The 23150-nt window shown below is 38.4% G+C and overlaps 1 protein-coding gene across 1 annotated transcript in view; it reads left to right on the forward strand.

Annotated features, from left to right (window-relative positions):
* Positions 1-11222, forward strand: part of LOC149251894 (uncharacterized) — a 305498-nt gene extending 294276 nt beyond the window's left edge. Inside the window, exon 6 of the mRNA XM_089459620.1 lies at positions 10572-11222. Coding sequence (XP_089315746.1) covers positions 10572-10754 — 183 coding nt within the window. The 3' untranslated portion in view covers positions 10755-11222. The remainder of the gene's footprint in view (positions 1-10571) is intronic.
* Positions 11223-23150: the final 11928 nt, after the last annotated feature.

The raw sequence follows: 23150 nt of genomic DNA on the forward strand, positions 1-23150 counted from the left end.
TGTTTGGGACCGTAATGCCAAGCTAGGAGATCTACAATGGCTTTGGCATCATAGATGAACCATGAGGAGTCAAGAGCTGCAGAGATGAAAAGAATATTGGCCAAAGAGAAAAATGAACCTCTTTTCATCAGGGCTGAACAATCAAATCCCATGGCCCTAATCAGCACCCATAATTTGATTGCAAATGATCCTCAGCTGGCACCTAGATATCTTGCTGCCCAAGAGCAAGCAATTTCACATTTTGAGGATATGTTTAGGCTGCTAGGAGATGATAGTATACATGCCTACCTAAGGAGATGGAACACACTGCCACACAGCTTGAAGATAAGAGAATATCACTCCCCTCAAAGGTTGAGAGAGGCACTCAACAGGACACCTATGTATAAGCAATCAATGCAAAGGTTGCAGGTCAATTGGATAGGCCTAAAACTCGGTCCTTCACTACTCCTAGGGATGCTAGAAGGGAGAAAATAAGAAGAGGAAAAAAGGTAATGGGAAGAAGTAGAAAAGAAAGCAGGCTTCTATGAACAAGAAGAAGAGACTACAACAGAAGCATGGGATGTCAGAGGGGCTACCAGAGCCATGAAGGACATGGATATCGACTAAGTTGCTAAGAGGATTAGCAACACTTTTAGTAGGGGGGTGATGATGAGCCTCATCATTGGGTAATTATATGGGCCTTAATTCACCTCCTAGCTTAGTCAAACCAACTATTCTCATAACTTATTGCATACTTTTGATTATATTTTGTTTATGAGATGAGTTAGAGTTGGATATTTTGCTTTGTGGTCTAATGTGCATTTAATGCAGGATTAAAGGATAAAAGCAAGGAATTTTGGCAAAGACCTTGGTCAAAACTCGAATGGGACAAGGGAGAGGAATTATAGGAGGAAAATCCTCCTCATTTACTACCCCTCCATTCGAATATTCCTCCATCAGCTCGGAGTGCAAACAGCCAAATCATGAGGACTAGAAGGCAGTCGAGCAAGTGAAAGACAAAGCACCAGTTTATCTTGAGTTTGGGAGTTGAGCCTCCCTAATTTTAAGGAAGTCGTTGGAGACTTCAGATGTATAAGTAGAGAGGCCTAGGACCTCAGTAGGATTCGTATTTTTTATTGTAAAACTCTACTCTATTTTCGAGCTGCAAGACTTGTGACAGTTTTTGATGTAATCCATTGTTTTGATAATAAAAATGAGTTTTGTTTTGAGCCAACACTGAGTTAACTCAGAGGACTGAAGCTCTTGGGTTAGGTCCCAACCCTAGCAGCCAAGGCTCCTCTTTATTGTACATGTATGCTAGCATAGATTCCAATGTTGTGAAAATCGTGATCGGGATTAAATCGGCACGGGGAACAAATCAGAAAAAATCGGAATTATCGGGAAAAAATCGGAAAAAAATCGGGAAAAAATCGTTTGGTACAAAAATATTCATTTTTTTTCAATTTTTTTAATATCTAAACCATCTACAACATAAAATAAATACATTGACACATAAATATGATAAAAAAGCTAATATATAAGATGTTTAATATCATTTCTAGCGCTAAAATCACACATAACATTGAATCATGTCCTGAATAGTAAGTCCTGACTCTTGAGTCCCAACTCAGCCTCAAAATATCAACAAAAAATATGATAATGTATCTCATCATGTCATAATGTCATATACAATAAAATGAAAGTCTAATCCTATTGATTTCCTATGCCCCTCTTGCGAGAAAATGCCACAGCTTTCCCTTTCCCTCTAGATGTAGACGTTGGTGCCTGTGCTGGTGGAGATGGCAGTGGAGTCTGATGTGCTCTAGAAGCTGAAGAACTAGAAGTAGGAGCTATAGGAGGTAGACCACGTCCTGTACTGGTGGCAGGGGTAGCCCGGGCAGGTGGTGTCACCTAGAAGCATTACAATCTCCCAATCCTGAAAAACTGATAAGTCTGCTGGATTTTAAATGAAATCTAAAATTCTACTTTCTCCATATGAAATCCAATGAGGCTGGAACCACTCTCAAACATCCTGAGTCATTTCATCGTAATGTTAAAAATTTAAGTAAAAGGATGAAAATGAAGATTAAGGAGTGTCACTTTTACTTTAAGAATTTAACATTACCATGAATAGCATATCCATACTAGGGCCTAGACTTGATCATTAAGCTGCCCCACTCAAAAATTATTTGTTTCTTTCAAAAAAGATTGCATGAAAAAACCCCAAAAAACATTATAAAACTATGTTGTCGTGACCCCTGGCGATTTTTTAAGGCTTTATTGCGATTTTTTCATAAAATCGCGATTTTTTCAATAAAAATCTACCAAAAAAAAAATCCGGCGATTTTTTCATTTAATTATTGCGATTTTATCGGAAGAGGGAAAAAATCGCGATTTTCACAACATTGATAGATTCATAGTTTAATTGTTCATTTGCTTAGTTGCTACATTTCCCTTACAACGGTGTAGATTAGATTGGTTGTATGTTAGTTTGCTTCCATTTGTGCCTTCTTTCAATTAGTAGGTTAGCAAGGAGAAAAAGGATCACCATAAGTTTGTCAACAAATGTCTCGGCCTCACTTCCTCCCTCTGGGACCATGACTTGAGGAAGAAACCCTTCAACAGCCCAAAAACACAGATTTTTAGTTCTTGAATGAGCTTTGGAATTTGTTGTCTTGATTCAGCATTTGGTTCATTTCATTGTCATCTTTTTCCATTACTCCATTTCTGCAATAAGATCTCACTCATTCTTTCATTCCCTTTAGCACTCTCTTCATGCATAATATAGGAAATTGATTCATGCTTTTCTAGTTTATGAAAATTTATCTTGTTGCATAGTTCTTGGAAATCACATTTGTTTTTAGCACAGTAGGTACCTCAGGAGGAGACCCAGACTTCATCACCAGCGACCGCCTTCCACTTCATCCACCTTAGCCATCTCTTGTTCCACCATCACCCTCACTAGTTTTTTTGTCATTTTTCATTAAAACTCCCCTAGATACATTGAGCGAATCTAGCCATCTCTAATCTTGGATATTGACTCCTAAGTGTTCCTAGACCTTCTAACACCCCATCCCACTCATCACACACCTTTTCCAAGCTTCCCAACACCTCACAATTAGCTCTTGGCCATATCCTGTAGGTTTCCTGTAATTCCTACAGGATCATCCTGTAGGTTTCTAGTACATCTTGTAGGTTTTCCTGAAACGGCCTGTTTTGAGGCCAAATTGATGGGGAACCTTTAGGAAGTCACAAAAATCCTCCTAGGACCCTTCCACACCATCCAACCACTCCATAAGCCTTTTAGCCATCCTCAATCACCTTCCATCCACCTGTCACATCCACAAGAACAATTAATTTGCATACTTGATTTTGCCTAAAAAAACCAAAAAAGTGAAAACAGATTTAGTTTAGTTTTCTTGCTCACACATTAGTATGGTTTGATGTTCTTTACTTCTGTAGCTTAGATAGCAGCATTAGGTTAGTGATGATTTAGCAATTTTGCTTAGCATAGTTGTTTAAATGGTTAATCAGGATATGGTGTGATTTAGCATTTCATGTTGTTTTCTTCATTACTGCAGTAGTGTAGCTCTCTTAGAATAGATTTGCTCTTCTTCCATCAAAGAATCAAGCTTCTTTTGACTCTATAGAAGTCTGGCTTGGAACCCCTGGGGTCTCTCGTCGGATGAACAGTGACAACAGGCAGGACCTTCACTTTTACTTGTGCATATAGCACTGTCACCTCCAAGTTTGTACGAACCCCAGGTTGATAAGTAAAGCTGGTAGCCCAGGAGTTGCAACATCCTTGCTGCAATACTGGCGCTCATCAGCAGTGTCATGTCAAGTCATGTCATGAGTTTTCATATGCCACATCACTATTGTGGACCATGTATATTGTAAATCAAATGTATTGTAAAGTGGAAGTCTAATGGACACACATGAATATGAAGAGTCATGTAAGTTGAAAATTCATAGGAAGTTGAACAGTCATGAGGGTAGTCAAAGAGTCACAAGGGTAAGCATCACCCCTTGGTTATATATACCCCCTCATTGTATGAGCAAAGGAATTTTCACCTTGGCTCCTCCCGCAAGGCATTAGAGAGACCAACTAGTTCTTTGAGGAGCAAGGAGTGGCTCCAATGTCCCACTACTAGGGCTAGTGATGTACAATGTAAATGTGTCTTGGAACTTTTTCTTAATAACATAAGCCTTTGAAGGCCAGCACGTTCTTCATGCATGACTTATGAATGTTTGTAAGACTATTTTGTGGACATTTGTATTTCATGTTTGCTTTCACATGTACTAAGATAGTTGAACTATTTCAGTTATTTTAGTGCTTATCTTGTTGAGAATGTGCTGTAATGGTTGTTATTGTTGTCCCATCCTTGTGGACTATTTTGCAGGATACTAGACAAATCTTTCCTTGCTTATTGGTTATAACAACCATCACATCCGTTGTGGACTATTCCATTGGATGTTAGACGAATCTTCCCTTGTTTGTTGGTTGTAACGACTGTCGCATTCGTTGTGGACTATTCTGCTAGATGCTATACAAATCCTTCTGGTTCATGTGTGTCTCTTCCTGGGTGGTACTATTACCTCTCATTTAGAGGCCCACTTTTCTCTACCTTTTCGCAATAAGAGAACCTAGACACAGTTGCGCTACACATTCACCAGGCACACTCATCTTGCTTTTCGAACATACCATTGCATCACTCTCTTGTGCTAACAGCAAGAGCTAAGGCAAATCTTTAAGGATTTGGCAACTGGGCCTTTATACCGGATGGGACTCCTACACCAAACAGTGTGAGGTATGATTGGAACTTCATATTGGGGAGATCCCCTTAATGTTGGTGGGTCCAACACCATCAACAGGACTTTGATTAGAGTAGATAGATGCAATTCACCTGAAAAGCCATAAAGGACTTTGGCTCGTTGAATGGTCCAAAGGCAGATTCTCTCCTAAAAGGCCAAAACGACTTGACTGCCAAAAAGACTTGTCTAAGTCATAAAATACTTTGACCAAAGGATATTAATACATTTACCTAAGGAGCCATAAAGGACATTGGCCAGAGGTAAAAGGCCCTAGATACTCACATTGCCTACTCCATGATGGAGTGATCTATAGACGTGCATTGCCCACTCCAGAATGGAGTTATCTATAGACATACATCAACATGCCAAGCTCATGAACTTTTCTTACGGAGGATAAATTTCAGCTAAGGGGAATCAGTTGCAGCCAAGGAGACTACCTCCCTTGCTAAGAGGGAGTGTTGCTTTTTTTGTAGCATCAAGAGGTACCCCTACATGCCAAGAGACCTCCTATGTTGGCCTCGAAGAATTATGAAAATTAAAAAAAAATATATATATATATATATTTTGGGTATCATGTAGGCTCAAAAAATGTCAAGTCATCCCCCCATGAAAGGGTGTGACCAATGTTGCACGAAGCGGGGACGTTTTTTGGAAGCGGGGATGCGGAAGCGTCATTTCCCAAAAATCTAGGAAGTGAAGCGTCTTAGAAGCGTCTACTATATATATAATATTTTTATATTTTTTGCATTTATATTAAAAAAACATCCAAAATACCAAATTAGTTGTAGAAGACATGAAAACATGCAATTTTTCACATAAATCAAGATAGATATGGCATCCATTGTACATCAATGATTAATTATTCCAACATCAACCATCTAGAATCTAGATTCCTCTTCTCTTGTCTAGCCTTTGCCTCTACTTAATTCTCTAGGGATATTAGTCAACATTGCCCAATTTTGATCAAACAGCCTAATCCAAGCCTTATATTATGGTAGTGAAAGCTTAACATGCTTGATCAATGCTTTTGACTTGAGTGAAGGGTACATTTTTGCTAACTCCATGACAAAGAAGTTCAACAATCAACAACACCAACACTGGGGTACATATAGGGCTCGATGCTCTTGATTAAATGGCAATCACATGCCCTCATACATGATATAATCCAATGAAATGCCACAATCCCATTGACCCTGAAAACTGTTAAGTCTGCTGAATTTTGAATGGGATATAAAATTCTATTTTCTCCATATGAAGTCTGATGAGGTTGGAACCACTCTCAAACATCCTAAGTCATTTCATGGTAATGTTAAAAATTTAAGTAAAAGGTTCTTCCTTTTACTTTAAGAATTTAACATTACCATTAGGGAGCATCTAGGAAGCGTCTAGGGAGCATCAAGGGGCACCTTGGGAGTATTCAGAAAGCATAGTTCCTCACATAACAGTTTGAAATTTCATAAAAGAAAACAAAAGAAGCCTCGTGGAACGATGTGAACTGTCCACCTTCTCTCGGATCCGCTTGTGATCCGCGCAGATACACGCCCGAACCTCCACGGATCCACTTGTGATCTGGGCAGATACACACCTGAACCTCCACAGAACCATAAACGATCCGCGGATCGGGCCCCCGCGGATCCATTTTTCTAAGAATCACCAAAAAAATGTGAAACCGCAAATCTGATCCGCGGTTCCGCCGGAGGACTGATGGCATTTCCATACAAGATGCGGTTCCGCCTCCTGATCCTTGGGGGGGATGGTTCTTGCAACTATGGGTGTGACTCTTGGTCAAATTTGCCACATTTGACTAGTATATATACACAATGAGAGTTCCTCATTTTGACCACTCACAACAACAAAACATATCTTCTCAAGCAACCACATAAAGGAGTAGAAATAAGGACAAATTGACCAAGCTTTGACCAAATCAACATATCCATGATTTGATCGAGGTTGACCTACTGTTTGACCGAATTATCTAGCCCAGTTTGACTGCAGAATAGGTTGACTTTGAATTCATAAACGGGCCAAGTTTGACCGCATAAGAGGACTATTTGACCATAGGTTCGACCATGAGTTTAACCACAGGGGTTGAATGTAGGCCCAAGTTGACCATAGGAGTCAACTGTAGGTCCAAATTTGATTGTAGGAGATAAGTTGACCAAGACAAAAGTTGATCAGATTTGACGGTTGGGTGGTCTGACCAGCATTGACTGATGGGTAGTTTGATGAGGTTTTATTGGGGTTTGGAATTGGATTTTGGCACATATTTCTAAACAAATTTTGATTTGTAAACCTTGGTGAAGAAATTTTTTCCTAAAAGAAGAGTTGTTAGGGTTTTCTCCCAAGTTTGGTTTTCCTAGGAAAAAAATTGTTCTCTCTATTGTGCATGGTTGTCTCTTTATGATCTTATTGTTTTCGCTGCATTACTGTTGAGATTTTATATGTATAATTGCTCAATGATATCAGTAGGATAAAGATACATTGTTAAAGATCATTAGGTAGTAATTATCAAATCAGAAAATTTGGTTTCTACTGTTCATCTTGTAGAAAATTCAACAAGTGGTAAATATGTATTACCCTGTACACACTACTTCAATCAGTGCTTCCCTAGTAGTACCCTTCCTAAACCCAAGGCCTCAAAGGAGGTCACATTGGACTAGAGTCAAAGACTAACCTCCCTAGTGAAGTGAGGGAACCAGAATACAATCAAAGATCAGTCAATTATCCAATTTACCCCTTCATCCATATTAGTATGCACATAACATTAAGTGAAAGAACATGATTGGAATAATGGTTAAAGTATACACATAACATTAAGTGAAAACACATGATTGGAATAATGGTTAAAGTACCTACAAATGGATGACCCACCTTCTTCAAGAAGAAATGTCAGGTGGGAAAGAAATTTGACTAGAGCAAGAAGTGGAGACTCTGGGCATAACGTTATGTTCTGATCATATAGGGTTGTTGGCTAGCTAGTTGTCCAAAGAGGAGAAAATATTTTCCTAGGGGTTACCCACTTTTTGTTGGGTAACAAAACCCATTCTAATGTGAAAATGGTGCAGCAAGAAAGCGTAATAGGCCCAAAACAACTATGCACCTGATCAAAGACCATATGAGTATTTGCAAGAAAGAGGAAATGAAACAAAATGAAAACCCACACAACATGGAATATAAATAGTATACCCAACAAAATGCTCAAAATAGTCTACTTATTTTCATTAAGGCATGACAAATTACCTATACAACTTTTGCAATATTTGGGCCCTGTAAGCTTTTGCTCTCTCTTTTTAGATCAAACATCCAACATGCTCTTCTCCTCTGCACTTCGTCTACAATCTTGGATGCTTTTGTTTGCCTCTAAGATCCATGACATCCAAAAATGTGGTCGCTCCTTCAAATTCTTCCTTCTCTTGCATCCAATCATTTTGATGCCAATCTTTTCTTCCAGGCTGTCATTCTTCTTTCTTTCTATTGAACCTTCTTCTCGCTTCTCTCTCCTCATGATCTTCTTCTTGTCCTTTGCTGTGAACTCTTATGAATCAATTTTTTTCGAACTTGGGGCCAGCCCAATCTCCTTTGTGCTAAATTCCTTTATCTGCCCTTTCCATAACCCTTGGCCTTCTTTTGATTTCAACCTTCACTCCAGAATAATTTTTCTTTCCTCTTTCTTGGTTCAACCTTCTTACCACCTCATCAACTCTTAGGTTTATTACACCTAACTCATCATCTTCTCCCACAGACACTTTGCTACACCTTTTGCATCTTTCCCTCATGTGCCAACATTCTTCTTGTACCTCCATACCCATCTCACATTCTACGTGTTCACCTCATTAGCCACCCTCTTTGCTACTCTATATTTGCATACATTGAGATGTTATTCCAAGCTTGAACCCTAAATATGTGTCTTCATACCCAGGGTCCCAACAGATTAGCAGATTAAGCAAAGTTCGACCTTTTAGGCTTTCTTACAAACTTCACGTATTTGCTTGCTTGTTTGCTTTGTTATTTACCAGGGATTGAAGATAGGGGTAAAACCAGTCAAACATGAATCTATGATCACTCACAATTAATTGCAAGTCAAACTATGCTCTTCCCTCAAACGATCTGATTCAACTCTGGGCAAGTCAAACTTGTGTTGACCGAGTTTGACTTGTGGTCAACACGAGTTTAACTCGCGACTCACCGTTTAATTGTGATTTAGGTGACCGAGGCTATTTTCAGCCCTCAACTTGGTGAGCACAGGTTTTAATTTTTAGGGTTGCCACATTGTTCACCATGTGGTTTAGTTAGGTTAAAAATTAAACGTTGGTCTGTAACTCACTTCTCACTGCTCAGTTCCGGAAACTCATACGCCTAGAAGGTAAAGAGGCATGATTTCAGTTTCAGTTTACTCCGCGTAATAGAGGCGTAGTGTGCAGTGTGCTCCAACGTGTGCTCTGTCAGAGATTTTAGCATCAAACCATTATCGTATCATTTCAGCAGCAATCAAGAGATTTCAATTACTGTTTTTTCACTGATTAGTATGCAGTATTTTATAAACTTTTAGAAGCAGATGCTTCTGGTTCTATGTAGTCACTGGTTAGGAGTCAGGACTCAGTACTTTGGATCATGTTTGGACTCATAACATATATGAGATACTTATTCATTCATGATATTTTGGACATCTATTGATATTATGCATTGTTTGGACATGGCTTTATTGAATATCAATGAAAAATGTTTTTTTTTTTAAATTCAATATATGTGTATATCTTTATTTATTGAATTCACCAATTTTTTCCCGATCCGATTAAAACTCTTTGCTCTTTTGCCTCACCGATTTATTGTTGATTCTGAGTCTGGTAACATTGGGTAAAAATCTGAAAGAGTGACTTTACAAGGATAAGTGCCCTATGTGCTCCATATCTGAATCAATCAAGCATATCTTCAGGAGGTGTCATATTGATTGGGATTTTCGGAATCAAGTTCAGCAGAAAGTTGTGTATTACAATGGGGAGCTACTAGTTTGAGGGACTCTAGTTTATTTATTCTCTCGCTTTATGATGGGCTTTGGCACTAACTTCGGATAGCAGCATGATATTCATCATGGAAAATGTATTGTAAGTGTATTTTCGATGGATCTATTTGTTCTGTTTCTTGATTTCAAAAGCTTTGGGCAGAGGAGATAGGCACCCAAGTCACAGCCAAGGGTTGGTTGCTTATTAAAGATGCTAAAATTCATTCTGCATCTGCATACCAGATCTTATAGCAGCTTTCTCTGCAATTAGGAGACTATTTTGATGTTTGTCAATATCTGTATATTCTTGATTGTTAATCTCTGTATCTCTGTTCATATTGTTTAATTAATATAAGCAGTATTTTTTTCAAAAAAAATGTAATTGTCTCAATCAAAACCAATGGGTTTAGTTAAGGAATAGGTTGCAAGACAACCAGTGAATGTAGTTTATAAATTTTCTCATCCAGCTGCTCCTTGCGTAGAGCATTTCATTAACTCATATGCAGGTTCATTAACTCAAAATGAAAGAGTTCTAACTTTGAACAAGCCAAGATCTTTAACTCTATCGTAATGTGCAACAAGAGCATGGGGACCGTGAATGGTGCACGTCGGCATTGTATTTTATCTCCAAATTGTCATATAAATTTATGCAATTCAGGACTTAGTACAACAATTATGCTACTAGAACATGTTATTTTGAATGCTAAGTTCAGTTGAGAATTTAATATAGAGATCTCTTGGTATTAAACATCACTTGCAAATTGCATTTGTGTGACAGGAGCAAGGAGTTAAACGATTTTCTGGCACAGTTCCAAATGCAACTACTGTGGGTGAGCTTGAAAACATGGTGATGTATGCTGGAGAAGGGGTAGGGCTCATAAAGGAGATTCTTCCAGCTGCTGAAGTTGTTAGAAGTTTAGTTGAGGGTGCACAACATATAATAGAATGCAAGTTCAACTGAATATTCAACTTACTATAGCTACTAAATTGTTAACTGTTAGAAGGAAGCAAAAGCGGTAACGACCCTTTCACATGACGATTGAAATAAAATAGACCCTGGTTGTGCAATTTTTTCTAAAATTAAGACGTTATTCTCCGATGTTCCATCTGAAATGACAGGTGAGGCAATATAGTTTTGAGGATCATAAATATTCATAATGCCTCTATGCCTGCCTAGAATCATATGTAACAGTAGGAAACAGCAATAGCATTTATGCCTTTGCTAGTAACTAGACAGAACGTGGTTGCCATTGTGCTGCTTCTGTTTCCTGCCTACTATGTCTTGTTTTCTGGCAGATGGCAGATTCAGTTTATAGACGTTGAATGGCAAATCTACATGTTACAACTCCCTACTTCATAGTATGAAACTCATTACGTAGTACAATGATCAAAGTAGCTATTTATCAGTTAATAAATTCTACCTTGTTTTCTTCTTGTGTGGATGTAGTATTGATTCTGAGCTTTCAGCCGACGGAGATGTGTTATGTTGTTTTATATTTCAAACCCACTGCTGTTGAAGACAGTTGATATTTTATGTATTAGGATGGTGAAAAGTAATGTTTTACTTGTGCTTCTTATGGTAAACTCTCCATTAGATTGGTATTGATAACGTGAAATGTCTGTTGCATTTGATAATTTCACGTTTCAGTCTTGAATTTGTAGTCATTTTTAATTGGCATAATGTAAATTTAGTTTCTTGGTAGATATTGTACATATGTTGTGATTGCCATTCTCATAACTGTTGGTCATTTTATCAAATCCGATACTATGTCTAATCTTTAGATCAAATTGTTTTAATGGTACTTGGAACGGACATCGATTGGTGCATGGTTTTTCCTGCCCAAGATATATAATAGGGTTCAACGATTTATAATTTCATATTACTAATATTACGAATGTTTTTGAATTCATTGTATAACCACCTAAATCAATATTGTTTTTAGTTTGGCTTTGATTATTTCTCTACATTATATACCACATATTTTTATCATTTTCAATTTCTTTTTTTTACCTTCGGTAAGTGTGAATCACATAACTTGTAATGCAACTGAACACTTTAACATAATAAAAACATGTGAATAAGAGAGTGAATTATGTATTTTTTTTTTTTAAAGTAATGGCGAAAATTATTATGTATTTTTTAAAGTAATGGTTAAAATTATATTATTCACAAAAGATGTAAAAAAATTCAAAGATAAAATGTAATAAAATTTAAAGATAAAATGTAATAGTAATTTAAATTAAAGCATTAAAAAAAAAAGAACTTAAAAGTTTGTAAGTACAAGTTCTAGTACATTCTTTTTGTGGAATTAAACAATGTAAATATATTTCAAAAGTTGAACTAAGAAGCGTTATATTAAGAGAGTGCCACCACTTTGATTTAATTGGTACATTTACACTCCTCTGAGTTGTTTACGGTTTTGTTATTCAATAAGTTTTCTACACTTGGAAATGGAACAAAGTTTGGGGTTGACATTGGTGCTTCCATGTGGTGGTATATGGTGGAAAAATGATTGTGGATAGTGGAGAGGGTGGCAATTACTTCATCTAAATATTGATGGAAGATGGTGTATTAGCACACAACTCCAAATCTTGAAGAGGTAACATGTGCTTGGTGACCTCTATAGAGATGGTTTGTTTCTTTGTTGGCATCTAAGAAGTTTGCTTCCATCGTTCAAATAGTGATGGAGGATGGTGTTATTAGCGCATGAATCCTCTTAACCTTGAAGAGGCAACATGTGCTTGATGACATCTATATAGATGGGTTGTCTCTTTGTTAGCATCTAAGAACTTTGCTTCCATCTGACCTTTCCAATCTACCAAGTGCATGGTTAATTCAATGATGATGGCATGAATGATTGTCATTTTCCTTAGTAAATCCTCCACTAATCTTTGAACCTTCCTACATCGCATGTGAGAGTAGCACACTGTGCACATTTGTCCATTGGTTCTGACCTCGAACCAAAGGAAGAATGGGTTTTTGAAGAAGAAAAAAGGAAATGAAGACAAAACCGAGGGAGGAGAATTTGAAGATCATTCTTCTACTCAGAGGGGAGAGGATTAATATGCACCATGTGACAGAAGTGTAGGATCCAAGTGAAATCAATGCAAGATTTACTCATGTATTAGCCCAAATATGTTTAAACAATTATCAAATCTCTACAAGGCTCTTCTTCTTGCAATGCTCATCTTGTGTGAAGTCAAATTTATTTCTAAAATCCTATGTTGCCTTAAGAATGCCACATTGCTTAGGCCAACTAGGATTGTTGGTTATGTCATTATGGGAAGTTCCTTATCTCTTTGCACAAAAGTTTGGTACTAATAATTGCATTGGGTTAAGTACCTATAAGTGAAGAAGTGTTGGTTGTGAATCAATGGTGGCATCATAAAGGAGGCAAGTGGGGGAAGGGATCTAGTAGAGTTGTCTTGCCCCCTCTTGAAGAATTCTAGATTACAAACTTCAAGGATTGTTTCTTTGTCACTTGAGTGTTTTCTTCCTTATTTTGGATGTGCCTAGCTTGGTAAATGATCATCTCATCAAGTTGTTTACTAAAAAGGAGATTCATTTGAATATTTTGAGCTAGAATTCAAGAGCATGGGATGTGAATAGTTGGAATAATGATCACTGAGTGTCGAATGATTACAAGTTGTGAACTAGTGTGGATGTCTATGAGTCTCATTATGTGGTACATTGCAAGGGATTTTGCCTCATTATCAGTGGAGTGCCCAGCTCCTCAAGGGAGTCTTAGTTTATTTGTCATTTTGGATCATAGATGATCCCTCTCCACTAACCCTCTACATCCCCACACTTGTGACCCTTAAGTGAAATATATATCTTGGCTCACAAAAATAAATGATTTTTGTTAAGAAAGGGGAGGGTCATTTAAGGATAAATTTTCATTGTTCTATGATGATATAATGAGGTGGTGTTTGTGCACATTGGAAGCACCCTTGATAAATTATATAATGTAAAGTAAGAGAAAATGGAGCAAGAGCAAGGAGCACTTGCAAAAATGACATTGAGAAAGTGATGACATGTCTAAAGGGTGTCTAGTTGGGATTAAAACATGCATCCTGTTAGTGTCAGCCTTTCCAGCCTTCCTCCAGTGATCAAATGTGCTCTTACAAAGTGATTTTGAAGTGTCAAGGTCAAATTTTGTCATTTCAGTGAGTCTTCAAGCAAAATTTGGTCACTAGGCATTAGGTCTAGGCTTTGCCCAAAATTCAGTCCATGTCATCATTCAGCTGAGCCTATGATCATTCAGAGGGTTTTCATTGTCATGTTAGTGTCTAATGAGTCATTTCACACCTTGTTCATGCTTCAGTTGCCACCCAGGCAAGCTCATTTCCCTCTCCTAGGGTTTTGAAGGCAATTTCTCTTGGGCGGCTAAATAACCGGCAAAACTTGTTTCCAGATGTTCATACACCTTCCCCTATCCTTAAAGTACCTTATCAAACACTTCCCATCCCTTAGATCCGCCAAATTCCTCATTTTTGCACAAACCCTAGTTTCTAGCTACAACCTGGCAATTTTCTAGGTTGGGCCTGTGTTTTGCCCTTTTGAACCCCTTCCCCTCGCTCAATCTCTGAGATTCCACTTTCCCCTGCTTCCTAACATCCCTCCCCACTCCCAAAAATTTCCCCAAGAATTTAGAAGCCTTCTGTCCCCTTCATTCCGCTTCATTTCGACAAAATCCCTTGTTTCACACATCGGGACAAGTTGCACTCAAAAGCTGTTTCTGAGCAATCAAAGATGAATTTTTCAAAACTGAGAGAGGTTTTTGTCCACAACATGCCAAGGAAGAAAAACCTCCTTCACTTTTTACACAGGTGTCATGGTTTGAGAAAAATGTCAAAAATACCGGCGAGAACGAAGGTGTTCCAAGGATGGTTGGCCAAAGTACAAAAACGAAGGAAAACGCCCGATCCACTCCAAACTTTGGCCAAAGCCTCTTTGACTGAGCATGGTACTTGATTGGGGACTCCCAGCCCAAATTTCAAGAAATTTGGAGAAAATTTTGTCATTTGTGAATTTTTTGTGCAATTTACAGGTTTAGGCCATTGGAATGGTCTCACCCCGGGTGAGACCATTTTGGAGGACTGCTCGGAATTTTGAAAACTTGGCATTTTTGGAAAGGGCATGCAAAAAGAAAAATTACCAATGCTTGGGAGAAGCCTGGTTTTGAGTTTTGAGCCTCCAAAAGCTCAAAATACATCAAAAAAATGACTTTCTGCCCACTTTTTGAGTTGCAGAAAGTGACCTTGGGAGAAATGGTTTTTGAGGGGTCAAATCAACACCAAATTCAGAAATTCCACTTGGGATGGAAAGTAGACAGGCCAAGCTTTCCAATGAGCCATCTTGCACCTGATTTGGACCAGTGGAACCCACTCAAAAACAGCTGTGAAGGGGCGCGACCAGAACTTCCAGGGGCGCGACCAGAACTTCCAGATTTGCCAGAATTCACATTTTTGGTCAAAAAACACTGTTTTGACTATGGTTGACCATTTTTACTTGTAGATGATGGATAAATGTAATATTTTCATGGCACTTTGGTAGATTTTATCTTTCTTTACCCTTCTAGAAGCTTCCATGATGTAAAAAGTGAAAAATTAATGCATGGATGAGTTAGCTAAGTAATAGAGGCAAGTTGTTAGGCTGCCTATTTTCTAGTTCTTAGTTTAGAATTAGTTCAAACTGCTCCTAGGAAGCTGAGCTCGACCCCTAGAGGTGGGGAAAGGAGTTAGATGGTCTAGATGGTCTATATTATGCTCTCTCCTTTTCATTTTCATGGTTGGACTCTTGTGTAAGGAAGCTTTATTGTATATTGTGCATCTATTTCTGCAATTGAAGGCAAGGAAAGCCAGGGTTTTACAGACATCTTTGAGGATTCATGTGGATCTGATTGTTGATGGTGTGTTCTCTACATGTTCTTGTAAGTTTGTTTATGTGTTTCACATCTCTCTTATGCTTCTAAATTGGACAGATGAAGTGGTAAAGTTTGAATTCATGTTTTGACATGCTCAGCTTTTTAGTTTGTTCAATTTTAATGTTTTCTACTGTCTAGAGAGGATTCGAATTGTGTGTTTGCCCTCTTTAGCTTCTCCTCTATCATCTCTGATCATCCATCTCAGATTAAGGCATCAGCACTCATTCCTACCTTGCCCCTTAGATCCCCCTGTGAAAACTGTGCTCAATCCCCGCACCTTGAATTGCACTTCCACCAATTGCCACCAAAAACCCCAAAAATCATTAAATCAACCCCCTTATCAATTTACTAGCCTAAAATCTTTATTATTAATTGGTCAGCCTAATCATATTGAAAGATCTATCGAATCTGACCCGAGAGAGCCTTCTCATACCTCGTAGGGCTAGCTACGAGGTGAAATGGTTTGATGTAGCCTTGAGAGTTTGTCTATCTCAGCCTAGGTGAATTCCAAGCGCTAACACATCCCATTTGTTTTTAGTTGGGATTGTGATCGAATTATGGGGTTCATAGATAATAGTAGAAGAAGTCCTAGAGGTCGTCTTCTCCAAACTTTTAAGAGATAACTTTGTGGTACTCAGGATTTATTGCAATAATAATGAAATGAACATGATTAGCTTTGAAATATCAAAACTTGGTGGTGTATTGCATGTATGTGCTTTATTATGATTAAGGAATAGATGTATCAAAGATCATATTTATTTTCTCTATGTGATATTCTTAATGTTTCATTTTAGCATGTAAACAAAATAGATAATAAAATTTGGAAAAATTTTAACATTTTATATTGAACCTACATTTTAGATTTCTTAATATGAATAGAAAATTGTTCCCAAGAGGGTTAGGACACTCAATATCCCAATATCAAAAGTGTTTTACTTCTTTGGTCTGAGGGAAACCTCATGGGGAAACGGTAGCAATGCTTCACCGCATTTATATATGGTATCCCTAGTATACTCATTGGTATATATTAACTTGCTTCATCTAGGGGGGTTGAATGAGGTATCTGCCAACATTGAACTAGTTTAATGCTCAACAACATTGGTGACAATTGGTTGAACTAACCCCTTGGGCTAGCAGGTGTGCTACTTATGTTATCCTACAAGAACATTTAATTTTATACTAAATAGAATAATAGCCTATGATCATATATCTCCTATATTTTTTATGGCTAAAGCAAAGAGTTCATTTCCATGTTTGTTAACGTCCTTGATTGACAACATCACATCCTACAATGTAATCATTCCTTGAAATCTACGATGAGTATGTTATTCGAAGTATTGTAGTTTTTTACACCACACACCACAATTGTTATTGAAAGCTATAGTACATTATATCTTACATTCCAATCATTGTTGATTATCAGTGAGACGTTTATCATATTAAGTGTTGTAGTTATCCTTAGGCACATGGTTAAGATAGGTTCATCAATGGGTGGATGCTTCCATGGACATACCATATTCTTCAACACTAATAACAATAGTCCTTTATCTTTTGAAATTAGAACCTTATTCACACCACTCTTTGAAAGCCATGGCTAGTGTCACTCCTTGTGGTTGTGGTTATGTCAAATCATAATTAGATGTCATTTTTCTTTGTTAGGATTATGTTCATTTCAAGCAGTTTGACAAATTATTATATTTAACTCTTGAATTAAACAAGTCAATGTAAAGAGAAAATAAATGAACTTTTGTGCCAATTTCAATCACTAACCATTTACTTTGTGTCATAAGCATCGTATTCGCCCTAAATTCAATTTGATTCTACAATCTATAATATATTCATAATATGATGGTTGCATCTCTTTCCAATTATGGGATTTTCCGTCATGTTCTCTCTATAGAGTTTGAATCAAGGATTTGATTGATGTGGATAATGGATGAGACAGAAACACTAAAGAATGTGCAAACTTCATTGCATGGAATGACATCAATAATGTTAAATTTCAAACCATGTTAAGAAGATTATGCATTAAGATAATTTAATCTAAACCTAGGTAGCCTAGAAATTGAAATCCTCGTTCAAAACAAGAAGCTTTGAATATGTTAATATGTAAACACATATTGCTTGAAATTATGAACAACAAATACATAATGCAAAACATTGAATAGTGCATTTATCATAATTTACTAAAGAAGAAAAATTATACCGTTATAGCTCAAAACTCAAACTTACCAACCAATACAATTGTGCACCTTGTGTCTCCTTTATAGAATACAAAGAAGAGAGAAGATACAATATATTTGATCACATGGATGAGTTGTCGCAACATGACTTAGTCAAAACCTAAACCTAATCTACATAGCTAGTGTCCTCTCCTAACTAGAGGATAGTTGTGGCATGAATGCATGTACACTCCTTAGATTCGCATCCTTCGCTCCTCATATGAATGCCTCGATACTCCCTAGCGATTTGCTGTTAAAATTGGCAACCAGGGCAAAACTTCATGTGGGTCATCTTATTCATGGCTAATAATATTTTTATTAGATTCCTCTCGTCGAGAGGTGTAGGATTGATATAAAGATCATCCAATTCCGATAAGTATTCATGGAGATATGAATTTATTTTGATTATGGAATTATTATCAAGCTGACCTACAACTCATGTAGCCTCAGAAGCCCAACAGTCGCATCTATTCACCCACCAACGTTGTGTATAAATATAAGAGGACTTTTCCTCATTTGGACTCACTCATCTCATCACATCTCTCTCTCTCTACTGCGCAGATATGAGTCTCTTCTCTACTGCGCTGAAATGGGTCTCTCTCTCTCACACATGTGAAGCCGGACGCTGTTGAATTTGAAGCTGCAACTGCAGAAGTAAAGATTGACTTGCGTGGCCTAGAAGATCTCCTCATCTGAACTGCGCTGTAGGTTCATCTGAACCTCCTCTGAAAGCCGCAACTTTTGGTGGTGGAATGAAGTCAATCCAACGAACGGTTTGCAAGATATCGACTGCCCTAGTTTGAAGCCGGAAACTGCTGAAACTGAAGCTGCAACTGCAGAAGTAAAGATTGACTTGTGTGGCCTAGAAGATCTCCTCATCTGAACTGCGTTGTAGGTTCATCTGAACCTCCTCTGGAAGCCGAAACTTTTGGTGGTGGAACGAAGTCAATCCGAAGGTCGGTTTGTGAGATATGGTCTGCCCTAGTTTGATAATGAAGCCACTAATGCTGATGCTGTTGATCTAGGGTTTGCTACTGCTGATATGAATCAGATTTATTGTACTATTTCTCTCTGCTAAATTATTGAAGTTAAAAGAAGATTTGATCAAAGGGTTTCCCCACACATTGTGGGGTTTGTCCCTAGCTAGCCGCCACATCTTGTGTCTCTTGTCTTGGCTTGTTTTCTGTCGATCGTTTAATGTTTTATCTGCACTTTACTTTATGTACATGTGATTGCTAATCGGTGGAATATAATAAGGAAAACTGTTATAAGCATATAACATACCATAACTTAACATGGTATCAGAGCTGAGGTGAAGACAAAGCCCGAGCAAGAGCAAGAGCAATCATTGAAGAGAAGATTAGCAAGGCTATCCTAAAAGAACTATGGGGTCCTCAACACTCTTTCCTGCTGAAGACAAGCTCTGTGATAAAGCTGACTATCACGGATGGAAGATGTCTATCGATCTAACCCTTGAGAATCAAGGAGTGTTGGATCATGTGAGAGGCAATATTGTTGAGCCTCCATCAAATGCCCGAGCAAGAGCAAGAGCAATCATTGAAGAGAAGATTGGCAAGGCTATCCTAAAAGAACTATGGAGTCCTCAACACTCTTTCCTGCTGAAGACAAGCTCCGTGAGAAAGCTGACTATCACGGATGAAAGATGTCTATCGATCTAACCCTTGAGAATCAAGGAGTGTTGGATCATGTGAGAGGCAATATTGTTGAGCCTCCATCAAATGCATCCGCTGCTGCCTGGAACAAATGAAAAAATGGAGAAGTCAAAACAATAGAAGATCATCCGGGACTCTATCAACAAGCACTTGGTGGCCTACATCTCTGAACTAGACACCTCCAAGGAAATCTACGATAGACTGGTGAGTTGATTTAAAGTTAATGATGCAAATCAAGTTTTGTTTCTTAGAAATAAGCTGAGGGAAATCAAGAAGGGTAAAGATGAAAGTATGCAATCATACTTCTTAAGAATCACTGAGATCAAGAACGATCTCCTATCTATTGGGGAAACTATTACTGACAGAGAAATGGCACTCACAACTCTTGGAGGATTGCCATTTGAATGGTATGTGTTCAGGACTACTCTTTTGAACTATAATATAATTCCTGGTTTCGAGGAATTAATGGCTAGATGCATTCAAGAAGAAACAAGGGAAGAAGTGCAAGAAATGCCCATGCCTAAAGGTCCTCCTGCTGCCTTTTCTTCTCATGCAAAGAAAAGAAATAATTCCGGGACTAAATCAAAAGGAAAGGCTGGACCTAAGGCTAGAAGAAAATGACGATGTTACATTTGCGATAAAGCAAGTCACTATGTATGAGATCATGAGCATCATGATGAATGAGATCATGGACATAAAGGGCAACATGAGATCATGGACATATAGGATAGCATGATGATGATGCACACTAGTTTGAGCAGCATTATGATGGATAAAATCATGGACATGGGCAGCATGATGATAATCATGATTAGAGAAGCATGGTACAGTATGCAGTGGTGCAACTCGAAATCCCTCTGATGGAAATCAAAGGAATGACAAATTCAACAGCAAAGGTAAGAGGAGAGCTGCGGATTGAGGAAGAGGAAAACCATTCAAGAAGGCTAGAAATTCCAGATGTATTAAATGCACCTGACCTCAAAAAGAACCTAGTGTCCATCTCAGCAATGGAAGACAAAGGCTACAAGGTAACCTTCAGCAATGGCAAGGTATGTATATGGAAAAATAATGTTAAAGATGCCTTTACTCTTGGGTTTAGTGTTGATTCATTATATCAGGTCGATGGAAGTCCGCTAGGTGTCATGTCTTGTGACACAACTCTTTAGTCCGAACTTTGGCATCGGAGGTTTGCCCACCTTCATTACAAAGCTCTACCCGATGTAAGACAGATGGTAACAGGGATGCCCGAATTCCAAGTAGAGAAAGAAGGTGTATGTCCGGGATGTGCCAAAGGAAAGCTCAAAAGGGGACCATTCCCCTCAAGCCAAAGCAAGACCTCCGATATATTACAATTGGTTTACTCAGGCATACCTAAGGTTGGCATTAAGAGGGAGACTACTACACCACATACTCCTGAGCAGAATGGTGTGGCGGGAAGGAAGAACCACACGATGATGGAAGTTGTCCGGGCCATGCTACATGATCAAAGACTTCCAAAGTTTCTATGGGCTGAAACTACAATCACCGCCGTATATGTACAAAATCGATGCCCTCATCAAGCATTGGGTTCCAAGACTCCTGAAGAAAAATTCACCGGTAAGAAACCTGATGTTTCTCTTTTTAAAATTTTTGGAAGCCCTATATACTTTCATGTGCCGAAAGAGAAAAGAAATAAATTGGGAGCATCTGGAAAGAAGGGAATTTTCGTGGGCTATGGTGAAAATACTAAAGACTATAGAATCTATGTAGCCGATCAAAGGGAAGTCATAATTAGTCATGATGTCACCTTTGACGAAGATATGGCTCTCAGCAAGGTGATCAATCTTCCGACTTTGAGGAGCTCTCAAGAAGCTGACACCAGAGAACCGAAAGAAAAGGATGATGAATCAATGCCTGATGTAGAAGAACCCATGGATCCGATTGATCCTCCTCCATATGAACCTTCCTCTTCTAGGAAGAGGCCTTCATGACTTAAGGAGTTACTTGATGATGCTGAAGGACATGCTGCACCCCGAGGAACCTTTCGTGAAAGTAAGAAACCTAATAGGTATCAAGGATACCTGACCATCATGAGCACGATCATACAAAATGAGCCTTCGTCATTCTCAGATGCCGTCAAGCATCAAGTATGGAAGGATGCTATGACCGAAAAATATGAGTCTATCATAAAGAATGATGTTTGGAAAGTAGTTCCCAGACCCCAGGACAAGACTGTTGTTACTTCCAAATGGCTTTACAAGATAAAGCATGCAGCAGATGGAAGCACGGAAAAGTATAAGGCTCATTTTGTTGCTCGAGGTTTCTCCCAAAAGGAAGGTATAGACTATGATGAGATATTTGTACCTGTTGCCAGATATACGACCATCCGCTTGATCATAGCCCTTGTGGCTTCACAAGGATGGAACCTACATCAGATGGATGTTAAGACTGTTAGTGTCAGTCTTTCCAGCCTTCCTCCAGTGATCAAATGTGCTCTTAAAAAGTGATTTTGAAGTGTCAAGGTCAAATTTTGTCATTTCAGTGAGTCTTCAAGCAAAATTTGGTCACTAGGCATTAGGTCTAGGGTTTGCTTTTACTCCTTCTAAAGTTGTCCAAATGGCGGTCCATGTCATCATTCAACTGATTCTATCATCATTCATAGGGTTTTCATTATCATGTCAGTGTCTAATGAGTCATTTTACATCTTGTTCATGCTTCAGTTGTGCCTAGGCAAGGTCATTTCCCTCTCCTAGGGTTTTGAAGCCAATTCCTTTTGGACGGTCAAATCATCGGCAAAACTTGTTTCCTAATGTTCATACACCTTCCCCTATCCTTAAAGTACCTTATAAAACACTTCCCATCCCTTAGATCCGCTAAAATCCTCATTTTTGCACAAACCCTAGTTTCTAGCTACAACCTGGCAATTTTCTAGGTTTGGCCTGTGTTTTGCCCTTTTGGACCCCTTCCCCTCGCTCAATCTCTGAGATTCCACTTTCCCCTGCTTCCTAACATCCCTCCCCACTCCCAAAAATTTCCCCAAGAATTTAGAAGCCCCCTATCCCCTTCATTTCGCTCCATTTCGACAAAATTCCTTGTTCCACACATCGGGATAAGTTTCACTCAAACAATGTTTCAGAGCAATCAGAGATGAATTTTGCAAAACTGAGAGAGGTTTTTGCTCACAACATGCCAAGGAAGAAAAACCTCCTTCACTTTTTACACAGGTGTCATGGTTTGAGAGAAATGTCAAGAATATCGTTGCCTCAGGAGAATCAAAGACACCTCTGAAGTGACCTTGGGAAAATCAAGTTTTCTCCTAGCTTGGTTGGCCAAATGATTTTCTTGATGGGTAAAATGATAACTAGACACAAAGAGCTTTCCAATGAGCTATCATGAGCTCAATTTGGGGTTGAGGAAGGCATTCAAAAGTTGACTGCAACAGCACTCTTCCTTCAGGCAGCCTCATTTGGCACTTTTTGACCAGTCTTGGGAGATTTGATTTTTGACAGGTCAAATCAACTCCAAATTGAAAAATTCCAGTTGGGTTGGAAAGTAG

The sequence above is a fragment of the Pinus tabuliformis genome, chromosome 7 (genome assembly GCF_031772625.1).
Source record: "Pinus tabuliformis cultivar Carrire ecotype Pingquan chromosome 7, CPIR1, whole genome shotgun sequence".
NCBI classification, from domain to species: domain Eukaryota; kingdom Viridiplantae; phylum Streptophyta; class Pinopsida; order Pinales; family Pinaceae; genus Pinus; species Pinus tabuliformis.